Source organism: Lygodium microphyllum, chromosome 29, assembly GCF_053477565.2.
Source record: "Lygodium microphyllum isolate KBCC chromosome 29, Lygodium_microphyllum_v1.1.10, whole genome shotgun sequence".
Taxonomy (NCBI): domain Eukaryota; kingdom Viridiplantae; phylum Streptophyta; class Polypodiopsida; order Schizaeales; family Lygodiaceae; genus Lygodium; species Lygodium microphyllum.
Window position 1 is genome coordinate 102,865,580 of NC_141163.1, and position 13,369 is coordinate 102,878,948.

Sequence of the window (13,369 nt, forward strand, 5' to 3'; positions counted from 1 at the left end):
CCTTCACCCTCAGAGGGAGCTTCCACTTCTTCTTGCAGCGGAAGAAGAGAAGTGGATGCCGAACTTGCTACCAGTCTTTGCCTTCAATGGAGCGGAGGATCTTTGCCACACCACCACCTTTCACTTTCAAGGAGTGGCTCTCCTTTGAGCAGTCATTTCCTCTACTTATACCCAGGATCTAGAGGATCTACCTAGATCGAGGCCCTTAGGTCTTTAGCAGTGACTTGGTGGCTAGGCTTTCATATTCCTTCGAGCATGGAGTCACGGAGCTAGTGGCTTCTCTCCCGAGGTTGAGTTTTAGGTTCTATAGCTCATCCAGTCTCCTGATTATCTTCAAAGGTCTCCTTTCAGGTGGTATTCTTAGATAAAAGGGTGAATCTTCTTCGTCCCTTGGTCAGCATGGAGCCATCTTCCGAGATTGAGTACAGGCATATTCTTATGGTTCTCGGTACCACATAAAGTCCGACATTCCTCCTATGCATTGCATGTTTTCATCATCTTTGTACTAGGGCACTTCGACAAGTGAACAATTTCCCCACGAGGGACACTGTCCAAGTGGCACCTGTTGTTGCACGAGCATTCTTTAGCATGTAGCATTTCTTCTCCACCTCACTCCTCTTTTTCCCCTTTTTAGGCTTGAGAGGGGGTGTTGAGAAACCCTTCACCCATAGTTTGCGTTTTTGCATTTAGGGTTTGAAGCCCCAAAAAGGGGCCCCATCCTAGACTGTCTGACTGTGCCTATTTATAGGCCACTCTCTCATTCATTCCTTACAGGTGATTCATTCAGTCCGTCACCCCTTCTCTCTAGCCTCTCCACTACCCTTACACCCCTTCAAGAGGACATTGCGGTTCGTGGTTCGTGGCTATCTTCATCATCTTCCTTGTGCTATGGCACCCTTGTTCCCTTGTATCACATTCACTCCGTGATTCAGAACTTCATCATTCCATTCATTAGAGTTTCTTCTCTCTTTTCTTCTCTTCTTCATGTTTGCCGAGTTCACTCCGTGTTCCTCTCCGCAAACCCTATTGTCTCGCTGGTATGTCATCTTTTGATAGTTTATGTGTCACAACCTCTAGGGTTTTTAAGGGGAAAGAGCACATGGTGTGTAAGTTGAACAAAGCTCTTTATGGTCTCAAACAAGCTCCTTGTACATGGTACTCTAAAATTGATGCATATTTGGCTAGCAAAGGGTTCAAAATTAGTCCAATTGCTCCCACTCTATACATTAAGAATGAAGGGGGGGACTTGCTGATTGTCATTCTTTATATAGATGACATGTTGCAAATTCTAAGGCTGAATTAAAATATACATATTCTATGTTAGATATGGGCTGTCTACACTATTATTTGGGGATTTAGTTCACCTAAAATCACCACAGTATCATCATGTCACAGTCACATCATGTTGATAAGCTGTTACATAGGTTTAAAATGCAAGATTGCAAACCTATGTGCACTCCTATTGAGCCAGGCTTAAAGCTGTCAATGCATGATGGTGAAGAGATGTCTAACTTTGCAATTTACAGCCAGGCTATTGGTTGTCTTATTTATCTTTGCAACACACACCCTGACATTCAGTATGCAGTATCTTAGGTGAGTAGGTATATGCATAGCCCATTGACTATACATTGGCAAGATTTTAATTGGATCTTCAGATACTTGCAATGTACTCAGTCATATGCATTATTATTTCCTATGGGGGGAAGACTTGCAATTACTGGCTTATAGCGATTGAGATTTGGCTGGTGACGCAGACACTAGGCAATCTACTAGTGGACACTGTTTCTTTTTGGGCCATTCATGCATTTCTTGGCTAAGCAAGAATCAGCCTATAGTGGCTACCTCGTCCTTTGAGATTGAGTACAAGGCAGCCTTCATGACAATAGTGGAATGTGTATGGGTGTGTAGATTGTTGGCTGATCTACATTTAGCATTGGAGGGCTCTACACCCCATTCTTTCTAATAGCTAGAGTACTATTGCACTAGCACAAAATCCTGTGTTTCATGCTCACATGAAACGTATTGAGATGCATTACCATTATGTCAGAGAGAGATGCTATGCAAGAGAGATTAGCTTGATGTATGTTTCTACATAGGAAAATGTTGTAGACATTTTCACCAAGACACTACCTCGTGAGAAGTTTGAGGCTTTTCACAAGTCCTTAAACTTGCTACCCTTTGGTGATTGATCATTTCTCTACTTTACCGCATTGGCACTGTAGGGGGGTGCTAGAATTTGCCAATTCTATTGGCAGTGCCCAATGTTTTAGTCTTTACTTCTTTTTCGGTTCTTAGTGTGAACACAACTAAAGTTATAAGTTGTGTCACCACTCTTAGAGTTAGAGTCAGAGTTAGTTAACTCTAGTTGAGTTAAATATCCTAGATCTATCTTGTACCTTTCATTCTCATTCTATGAGTTCAACAAGTACACTCTCCTCTTTTGCTTCAGCACACTCTCATTGTCTCCCTTTTCTCTCCTCCATAGTTGGCTGCCATTTTCCAACATATTTAGCTTCTCCTATGCTGTTTTTGCACTTCAAATACCAATAATATGATGTATGCATTTATCAGCTAAGCTTGCTGCTAAATACCCTAATACTTTTTCGTTGCTTTCTTCATATTCTTTTCCCAACATTGTTGTATCTCTCCCGATGGCGAATTTATCAATTACATCTTGAGCTGACATCCTGCTTAATGGAAAGGTCTTACTAGGTTTTATTTCCCACGGTAGTCTCTAACTCCAGTTTACAAAGAATTTGATCAACGAGTGGGAAAAATCCGCTTATCAACAATCTTATCTCTCTTTGCAATGACAAACTCTTTGATCATTAGAGATCATGAATTGCATTCAAATAAAACTAGTTTGGGTAGCTAGTAGAATGAAAAACAGTTTCGTAGACCTCGAAGTGTAAATAGGGTCTTAAGGAACTAGTTCTATTGGGAATAAAGGCTCATTGTGCCTTTTGCAGTGTTTGGGTGTGAACACACCCTTACACTCTTGTACTTTATATATTATCAAAACCTAAAAAGTGGTACACGTCTTTGTACCGAACATCGAGTGTGTCGTGCTCACACTCTTGTCTATTGCTCTTTGCTTTCTACTCTCTATGCAATATTTGACATGCTCACCCTCAGCTCACTCAGTCTAGATTCATCACACTCCAACAAATTGGTATCAGAGCCAGTGACGGGCACCCAGCCGCAGGACAAGCATCTCCACATTGACACGCAAACTCGTGCTATCGTAGGTGTCGTAGGCGGGCAGGTGTTGTAGGAGTCGCACGCGGACTTGACGAGTAGCATGCAGCAGTTTAGAGGTGCCGCAGGGCACATGATAGGTCGGTTGACTGGGGGGGGGGGGGTTTAGGTAGTTGATGATACGCAACCAGGCGGACGAGACTAGCACACGCAACCAGGACGAGACTTGCATGGGGGGACCAGTCCACGGTAGCCAGGTGACCGATGAGATGGCAGTCAATGTTGAAAAAAAAAACTGAATTTTTTGTTCTCTCCCTTCTCTACCGGGCATTCACACGCAAAAGCACAATAGTGAAATTTTGCCTAAGGAAATTGGGGTTTTTCTTCGATTTGGGGACTTCAGCATGGGACAAGACAATCTAACTCAGAAATTGCACATTTGGTGCACATCTCACATTTCAGGAATTTCTTCAATTTCACTACAATTTGTGCACTTTGAACCCAAAAATTTGGGGCTTTTGCAAAATCCCTTCAATTTGTGCAACAAATGTTTGGTACATGCACTTGGGTACATGTATTGATGCAATTTGGACGAATTACACTCTAAAAGTTTGGGGCTTTTGATTAAAATTGTCAAATTTGTGCCTAGGAATGCCTTTAGAGCAGAAATTGCACTGAAATTTTGGGGATTTCACATGTAACTGCTGGCTTGGTCCCTAAATGTGTCAATAATTGCTTGAGGAGTGCACCAATAGACACCCTTTTAACTCTGAAAATCTATTTGCAGATCTGAAATTTCTGCAATCTCTGGATTTTTTCATTGCTGGTTGGTACTTTTGTGTACCATGATTACTTATGTCACGTTTGGGCTTACCTTTGGTGACTGGTTAGTCAATCTGGGACTGCAAATTATGGTTGGAAACAGTGATAGCAGTAATCTTTTGCACTTTAAGAAGTTTGAGGGTGCATATAATTTTGCAATTTGGCAAAAACAATGCTACAATGTCTTGGTGCAGAAGAAACATGTAAAGCCCATCAAAACAAAGGGAATCAAACCAGCATATATGGAACAAGATGAGTGGGATGACTTGGACGAGCTTGCTCGCTCTACCATTGAGCTCTCAGTGTCAGACAACTTGCTCTTTAACATTGAGAAGTTTAATTTTGCATATGCAATGTCGCAAAGGCTTGAAGAATTGTATGCTAAAAAAAGTGCAGCCAGCAGAGACTTTCGCATGAAAGAAGGTACAACCATGTCTGTACATTTGAATGAGTTTAACTCAATTTTTAGTCAGTTGATTGCCTTGGATTTTCATATTGATGAAGAGTTTAAGGCTACTTTCTTGCTATGTACTTTGCTTGAAAGTTGGGATACTTTTAGGACATCTTTGAGTAATTCGAATGCTTAGTTGTTATATTTTGATGTGGAGAGTTCTTCGCTGATGGAAGAACTCAATAGGCAGAATAACTCAGCAAACAAGTCTTCTAATGCATTACACAGTAGAGGCAGATTTCAGCACAAGGGCAGTTCTAAAAATAGAGCACACAGCAAGTCTCTTGGAAAAAATGTGGAGTGTCATCACTGTGTCAAAAAATGACACTACAAACGGGACTGTTTTTAATTGAAGAAAGAGAAGGGAAAAAACTAAAATAGTGAAGCCAACAAGGCTGAAAACAAGGACAGTCAGTCTGCAAAGAGGAGCAATGTGAAAATAGAAGAGGTTAATGTAGTTACTCATGATACTGACAGTGATGGTGATGTACTTTTTGCTTCTTCTTTGAGTGCACATGCATTAATTGCAAAATTTGAGGATGATATGTACACTTGGATACTTGATTCAGGTGCGCCCTTTCATGTCACACCACATTAGGAGTCGTTCTTTGACTATAATGGTGGTGTACGTGGTATTGTCCACTTGGGGGATAACTATGCATGTAAAATTGTAGCATTGGCAGTGTGAAACTAAAATTTCAGCATGGCTCCGTATTTACTTTGTATAATGTGAGACATGTATCTTAGCTCAAGAAGAACTTGATAAGCACAGGGTAACTAGATGATGAAGGCTATCATACCACCTTAGGGATAGCAAATGAAAAATCTGTAAGGGCTCTCGCATTATTACCAAGGGGTCTAAAAGTGATACCTTGTATTCCTTGCGTGGATCTAGTGTGTGTCACCATGTAGTCGCCATAATTGAGCAGCCAAGTGTTTCTTTGTGGCATAGCCAGTTGGGACATATGAGTCAATTTGGAATGAAAGTGCTCTCTGGTTTGGGTTATTTACCATCTTTGAGGTATGTCAATTTTGAATAGTGTGATCATTGTATTTATGGTAAACATGCTCAAACATCACATTAAAAATCTCTTTCTCTAAAGTCTTCACTCTTAGAGTTAGTACATTCAGATGTATGTCAAATGTTAGGATTATCTTTAGGAGAAAAGAAGTATTTCATTACCTCTGTTGATGATGCCACATGCAAAGTATGGGTTTATCCAATCCATCGCAAAGAGGAGGCCTTGGATAAATTTAAAAAATTCATGGCACTTGCTGAAAATCAGACCAGCAAGACATTAAAATGCCTCCTCTCTGATAATGGTGGGGAATATGTGTCCAAAGCCTTTTAGGACTTTTGTGATAACAAAGGATTAAAAGGGAGCTTACTGCTTCTCATAATTCGCCCCAAAATGGTGTTGTAGAGCGTATGAATAGTACCATTCAAGACAAGGTCCATACAATGCTGTCACATGTTGCTTTACCCCATGGATTTTGGGCAGAGGCTGTTATGACAGCCGTACACTTGATTAATCGGTCACCAAATAGGTCTTTTGCACAAATAGTCTGAAAGAATAGAGGAGGTGAGAAGGGTTGTATTTTGGGAGGATGTATTCTGCTGAACCTGCAGGACAGCAAGCTGTTCATGCAGATTTGTAGTCTGAACAGCCATTAAATCTTGACCATTGGGTCTGTAGGTCGACCAGAGTGCAAAAACAGTCAGATAGGTTCGTTCCTGGTGTAAACTATGTGGCTGATTATGCCATGTTAACAGATTGCGGTGGATGGTCATGCTTCTAGGAAGCAATGGACAGACAGGATAGTAAGAAATGGCACAAAACAATGCTATCAAAGATAAAATCCCTCATGAAGAATGACACTTGGGATTTGGTGCATTTGCCAAAAGGACAAAAAGTGCTACCTTGCAAATGGGTTTACAAAATGAAAGTCACTTTTGGTTCTTTGCCAAAGTACAAGGCACGCTTGGTTGCTAAAGGGTACAAGTGAGAACATGGAATTGATTTTAATGAAATCTTTTGTCCTAGAGTCAAAATGACTACTTTGCAAACCATCTTGGGCTTGGTTGCATCTAAAGACATGGAACTCATACAGATGGATGCAAAAACTGCTTTCTTACATGGTGATTTGCATGAGGAGATCTATATGCAGTATCTTGAAGGTTTTGTTGTAGAGGGAAAAGAGCATATGGTATGTAAACTCAATAAGAGTTTGTATGGGTTGAATCAGACACCATGAGAATGGTATCACAAATTTGATACATTAATGTAATCTCAAGGATTTTATCGTTCTCAAGTTGATCTCATTGCTTATACACCAAGAAGGTAGCAGATGGCAATCTTATTCTCTTAGTTTTGTATGTGGATGACATGTGGATTGCAGGCAAGGATGTTCATGCCTTGGACTCCTTGAAGCAAAGTTTACACAATAGCTTTGATATGAAGAATCTTGGTGAGGCCAATCACATTCTAGGCATACATATACTTAGAGACAAATTGAAGGGTCTTCTTTATCTGTCACAGCACGAGTATGCCACTAAAGTTCTACAACGTTTCAATATGGAGGGGGGGAAGCCATTAGTGTAGCATTGCCTCCATATGTGAAACTTAGTGCAGATGATAGCCCTACGTCATATGATGGACAAGTTGAAATGGCTAAGTTACCCTACGTTTCAGCTGTTGGTAGCTTGATGTATGCTATGGTTGCTAGATGTTCTAACATTGCATTTGCGGTGGGACTGGTTAGCATATACATGGCATATCCTGGCAAAAAGCATTGGGAAGTAGTGAAGGGTATCATGAGATACCTTAAGGGCACAAAGGATTTGCGTATCTGTTTTGGTAAGCAGAAGTCATCTATTGTTGGGTTCACGAATGCAGACTATGCTCGCCATCCTGTTTGTAGGAAGTCTACTTCAGGATATGTGTTTATGTTCACAGGTGGAGTAGTCTCTTGGATGTTTAGGTTGCAAAAGTGTGTGGCATTGTCTACTATCGAGGCAGAATATGTGGCTGCCATTGAGGCATGCAAAGAGACTTTATGGCTTTCATGTCTGGTGAGAGAGAGCTTGGTATTATAGAGGTTCCTATCCTCCACTGTGATAGTCAGAATGCTATCATACTAGCATGGAATCTTGTCTTTCACGTAAGACAAAGCACATACAGGTGAAGTATCACTTTATCAGGGATGTACTTGACAGCAAGGGCATTGAGCTTGTCAAGGTACATACGGATGATAACCTTGCAGACCTTCTCACGAAGGGTCTTCCAACCAAGCAATTTGCTCATTGCCTCCAGATGATGGGGTTTGGATAGTATATGTGTCTTTCAGCTTTGTACATACATAGACTTAGCTAATTCTTTTCTCTACCTTTAGGCACGTTGCCTTTAGGTGGGAGGTTGTTGGGAATAAAGGCTCATTGTGCCTTTTACAATGTTCGGGCGTGAACGCACCATTACACTGTTGTACTTTATATATTACACACTCGTCTTTGTACTGAACATCTAGTGTGTCGTGCTCACACTCCTCTCTATTACTCTTTGCTCTCTATGCAATATCTGATGCGCTCATCCTTAGCTCACTCAGTCCAGATTCGTCAAGCTCCAACAAGTTCTTAAGGAGAGGAGGTGTGAAAAGAGACTTTTAAAGAGGGACTTTTTAAAGCCTTTTAACCTTAGTGTTAATGTTATAAGGTTTAATTAGAAAACCGCATCTTGAGTAGCCTTGCGGCTTTTTTGGTCGCCATCAAATTTCACGAGGCCTTCAATATGTCGTGGAAGTGTTTGATGCTGACACTAACATCCTCTTGCTGCAGAGGATCTGATTAAGAACTCCATACTCTCTTTTTCTCTACTTCTCCTCCTCTCTGTTTTGTAACAAGAAAAATCCCCTTGCTTTTGGACTAAGCAGCCCTTAGCTTCTCTTCAGGCTATCCCCTTAAGTAGGGCTTGTGCTTGCTATAAGCAGTCCCCTTGCTTCAAGAAACATAATGCAATCGAGTAAAGAACTGAATAGAGAAATGATTAAATAGGAACAATATATCTTGAGAGAATACTTGAATCTTGAGCCTGAACTTCTTGAACTTCATGAGCAGCTATGGATACCTTTGGGAGGATTTGTGTTCCATAAGTAAACACCCAAACTTTCGGAGGATCCACATCTATAAATAGGAGGCTGTGTAGCCACTCTCCTCCTCCCTTGTTTTGCAGGTTGCCCTAGTTCTTCCCAGCCTCCATCCATTAGGCACCTCATTCAGCTGGTTGCCATGGTCATCATCAGCTATCACCCTTCGACTTGGCGCCATCATTATCTACAACATGTGGTTTTTTTGTTTTCAACATTTTTCTTCATCAACCTTTGCTTAGACTATTGGCTAGAGCACTCCAGATCTGTCTCCAATGAACGACATATATCGACACCTCCCTTAGCTTGCTCCCACGAGAGCCATCAGCTGTTGGACAGCTCTCCCCTTGAGCATCTCATACACTCTTTCTTTCATTTACAATATTCATTCATTCACTTTAGAGTTCTTTGTCCTCTTTTGTTCGCGTTTTGCGTTTTGCGTTTTGTGTTTTTTGTTTGAGTTCTTTGTGTTTTAGTTGTGGTCATACACTCCGTGTTTTTTTTTTCAAACCCTAGCATATCTCCACAATAGGTGGAGGTTGTGACTATTGAGATAGAAGGTTTTGAGGTTTGAGATTCTTTGAAGGTATCAATGTCTACCTGATTTTGGTGCAGCATTGTCTCTATGATCACTTAGGTTGGTGGATCATCTTTGATGCCTTGCTCATGTACGATAATACTTCGTGGGTGGTGAGACTTTGTGTGGAACACCACTACACCCTTGGTGGCTTGAGCTTAGCAAGTAGCAGTATATTTCTCACCTTAGTAAAGAGCACAGTTCAGGACACATCATAAATTATACATTTTGTCAAATCAATAAATTGCTACACGAAGTGTATGCATATCCTATTGTGTATTGCAATAGAAATTGTATAACAGTTAATTGCTGTCTAAAAAATAATTCTGAACGATAACCACTTTTGCAAGAAATTTTAGTCAAATCGAACTCCATTATTGGGAGTTGGGACAAGAAATGAGTGTATTTTGGTAATGTTTAAAATTTAATGGTATTTTGGTGATTTCTAAAAGAAATGGGAATATTTTGTTGAATTTCCAAATTCCCATTGCTAAAGTACTAATAATGCACAAAATTGGCAGGCAAAGATGAATAGCAGAGACTCCAGAAAAAGCTCTTAGGTGGGATGGCCACACCTCCCCACCCCCCTTCTGCCAAGACAACTGTCCCCCCTTGAGTCCTGCCAAACGGCTCTTTGCCAAATTTTGAACAATAGCAAAATGAGAAAACAAGAGAAGCTAATGCCTCAAGTCCATCCTCCTTCAACATAAGGACCTCTATCTCAAAACTTTACAAGAATCTACAGAGTCGGAGATATCTTGACAGATCAGTCAAGCACATCTCTACATGGCTCAGACTGCACAATTCAACCTCTTAACATCCGTGGGAAGAGACCTATTGCAAGGAGTAGGTCAGCCTTGACAGAAAATGAAGTTTTGACAGTCCTGCCTGATGAAAGTCATGCCTAGATCACAAAGATGAAAGAGCCCTGCATGGCAAAAATGATGGAGTTGGCAGCCTCACGTGATAAAAATTAAGCTTCAGTCATCACAAAGAAAAAAGAGCCTTGCCTAGCAAAAATGATGGAGTTGACAGCCTCACCTGATAAAAATGAAGCATCAGACATCCTAGATTGGCAAAATGCTGCTGCTACAAATGTATGTGGCAAAGAAAAATAATGCATGATTATCCGTGCTGCTTGCAATGGCTACACATATCCTTGCCCTCACTGAATGAAGCTTAGGATAGCTTTGCCTTGGTCTGGAGATGTCTGGGGACAGTGCAAACAATGGAAGTTTTGGCTGTAGGAGGCCTTTGAGCTTGCAATTCAACTTTTTCAGCTTCTCCAGGTTTGATTTTAGGGTCTCCATTTTTTTCGCAGCTCTTTTTTGGCACAATCAATTTTTTGAATAAGCAGGTCTCATACGATGTCAGATTTCAGAACGACTGCTTATCTGGGTCCTTGGGCTGAGATGCTTCTATCAAGATACAAAATCTTCAATTTCTGAAATTATCAGTAACTGCACTTTGTGGGACTTATATTTGGACTTGCATACCTAGTTTTAATGGAAACAAAAAAACAAAGCTCTAGTGGAACTCAGCTTTTGCAGAACTCAGACAGGACAACCGAATCACAACACTGGATTATGCTTTTGTGATGACAAGGGTTGTCAATTTATTTTCCTTAGAACACCTTATCTTGCACACATGAGAAATCCAAGCAATGTTGATATCTTAAAGATAGCACATACAAAAAAGAGGGAGTGCATTTGAATTATTGCAGAATGTACTGAATAGTGCTCTTGTGGAGGAATTGAAAGCTCCCATCAAATTCAGTGTCATCAGGTGTGGATGATTGGTCAGGCATGAATTGCTTCATTTACTGCCTTAAATGTTCACATGTTGGAGTTTTTATTGATGGTTCCATCATATAAAATCTTTACCAAGGTTTTGGCAAATAGATTGCAAAGTATTCTCAATGAGCTCATTCACTTGGAACAGTATGCCATATGGGTATATTCAAGATGAGAATATTTTGCATAATATCCTTCATATGCAGCTGGGAATCCATCATGGTCAGGCATGTAGAGTGCAATTGGTCATGGTCCAACTAGATAAAAGCATTGCATTAAGTTTTTTTAAAAGAATTTAGTTGCACATATTAAACTTTTGCGGTTGTGTAAATTAAGCACAGACACAAAAATGATACACAAAACTGTCACCTTTGCTAATTACAGTTCTTTTTGGGGTCCAGTTGTTTGAGAATATTGAAAATCCCTTTTCTGTGGGGTTTTTGGGTACCTTGGATTGAGAAAAGGGGCGAACAAGGATGCTGTTAAAGAGTTTTAGTCAAACTGTTTTTTTTTTGGGGGGGGGGGTTTTGGTGGGGGGTAGAGGGGGGACAAGAAGTTGTTTTTGTTGACTCTCAATTTGGTGCTTGCAGGTCAAGGATTTGGTTGGTGCAGATTATGTTGACTTGACTTCTTCTTCTATTGAACATCTGGCAACAAGGACTTTGCAGGTTCCTTCTTGCAGTGAATTTGATCTAGAGAATGAGTCTGATTTACTGGAGTCTAACTCAGTATTTACTACACATGATGAAGAAGTCCTTTGGCATTCTGTGTTGGAGCTTGCTGGACGAGATCAAAGTTCAGATAGGCTTTCCAATCTGATTGATATGAGATATTCTAATCTTTGTGCTTATTCTCGATTTTCGGAATTGGAGAGTCATATGGACGCCATAGAGCTGGCTGGCTCATGCTTGTGGGCATTCAGAAAACAATTCAGAGAACAGGAGAAACTATTTAAGGTGTTTCATGTCCTCTTTGGTAGCAGGTTATACCCTAACATGAAAATTCAAGATTCAGTATTGTTATGTCTTATCAAGAGGGCTGCAGTGTGCTCTGCTGAAGCTATCAGATGTCCAGAAGTATGCCTTTTTCCCAAGCAGCCAGAGGTATGAACTTTCTGGGAGGTCTGCTTAATGTTCATTTGTTGCATCTGGAGAATTGATAGCTTGGCATCTTCTAATAATAAGTTTGTAGGTGTTAGAGGATATTGTCTTGAAAGCCTTACAACAAGTCCCTTTTATTGAGGCCATTCGAAGTTCTCATCCACCAATAATTAATTCAAGCTTGCAGTATCCTGTGATATGTCATTGCATTCCAAATGTTGGCTCACTCTTCCAAGGTATGATCTAGGTGATTAAATCTTTCACATATTGAACTCTGAAATGCAAGAGCTCTTGATTGCCGGTTCATCATTCAAGGTATTTCAAACTGTACATTCTTGGCAGGTGGTAATTATTTGGAAAAGACTTATCATTCTAACCACAGGAGTTTAAAGTGTGTGACCGTTGGGAGTGATGGAGCGGAGGAGTTCCTCTTGGTGCTGCATCTCATATGGTATCTAACGAATGTGCTAGGAGTACTCGTTACTGTGTTGAGCACCATTTCTGAGCAACCTAAGCATACAAACAAAGATCTAGAATCTGTGGGCATACTGGAAACAGATGTTGGGGATGTTAACTCTCTTCCGGTAGATGCATCTACTGAATCTGTTGGTAAAGAAGTGTTTACACATGTCACATGTAATAATGTTCTCTCTTCTTGTATGAGGTTCTCAGTCATGGAAGAAGAGATGTTGCTGCACCCTCTTCTTCATGTTGATAGAAAGCCGAAACTGGTTGTTAATAACTTTGTCAAAGTAGCTGAACAGCATGTTGCTTTGGTTTTTCTTTTGCTACTGGTGGCTGGACAGCACTCAAAAACTTATGCAATGCTTGCACAGACAAGTTTTCATTATTCTTGGAGGCAGGGAATGACCACGACCTCCACATGTACCCAGTAGCTTTCTCCGGGGTTGAATTGTACAGACTCTTGGAGTGTAAGTATTGCAATTTTACTGCTGAAGTAAACAAAGAGTTGCATTTTGCCAGTTTGTCTGTGCAATTCATGAAGTTAGCTGGTTGATGTGGATCTCTTGCATTGGAGTTCTTTCACTTACATATTCTCCATCAAGCTAGGAGTTGGTTAATGAGCTTTGCTTAAATGCTGTAGAGATGGCCACATTTTCACTTTAGTGCTGTGGTTTCACTGTGATGAGAGAGATTCTGGCAGCTTAATAAAATTGAATGTTGAAGTTAACACGGTTTGATGTTTTGTTCTGTTACTTCGCACAGTTCCAGCTCCGAGTGATAATGCTTTGAGTGAGCTTCAAGTTCTCCTTTTAGTAGCTAGTAG

General features: G+C 40.6%; 1 protein-coding gene across 1 annotated transcript in view; it reads left to right on the top strand.

Moving 5' to 3' along the window:
- The window catches only part of LOC148010975 (uncharacterized), a 29,219-nt gene extending 16,133 nt beyond the window's left edge, over nt 1–13,086 (top strand). Inside the window, exons 4-6 of the mRNA XM_087671358.1 lie at nt 11,572–12,084; nt 12,173–12,317; nt 12,424–13,086. Of these exons, the coding sequence (XP_087527484.1) occupies nt 11,572–12,084; nt 12,173–12,317; nt 12,424–12,977 (1,212 nt within the window). The 3' untranslated portion in view covers nt 12,978–13,086. The remainder of the gene's footprint in view (nt 1–11,571; nt 12,085–12,172; nt 12,318–12,423) is intronic.
- Nucleotides 13,087–13,369: the final 283 nt, after the last annotated feature.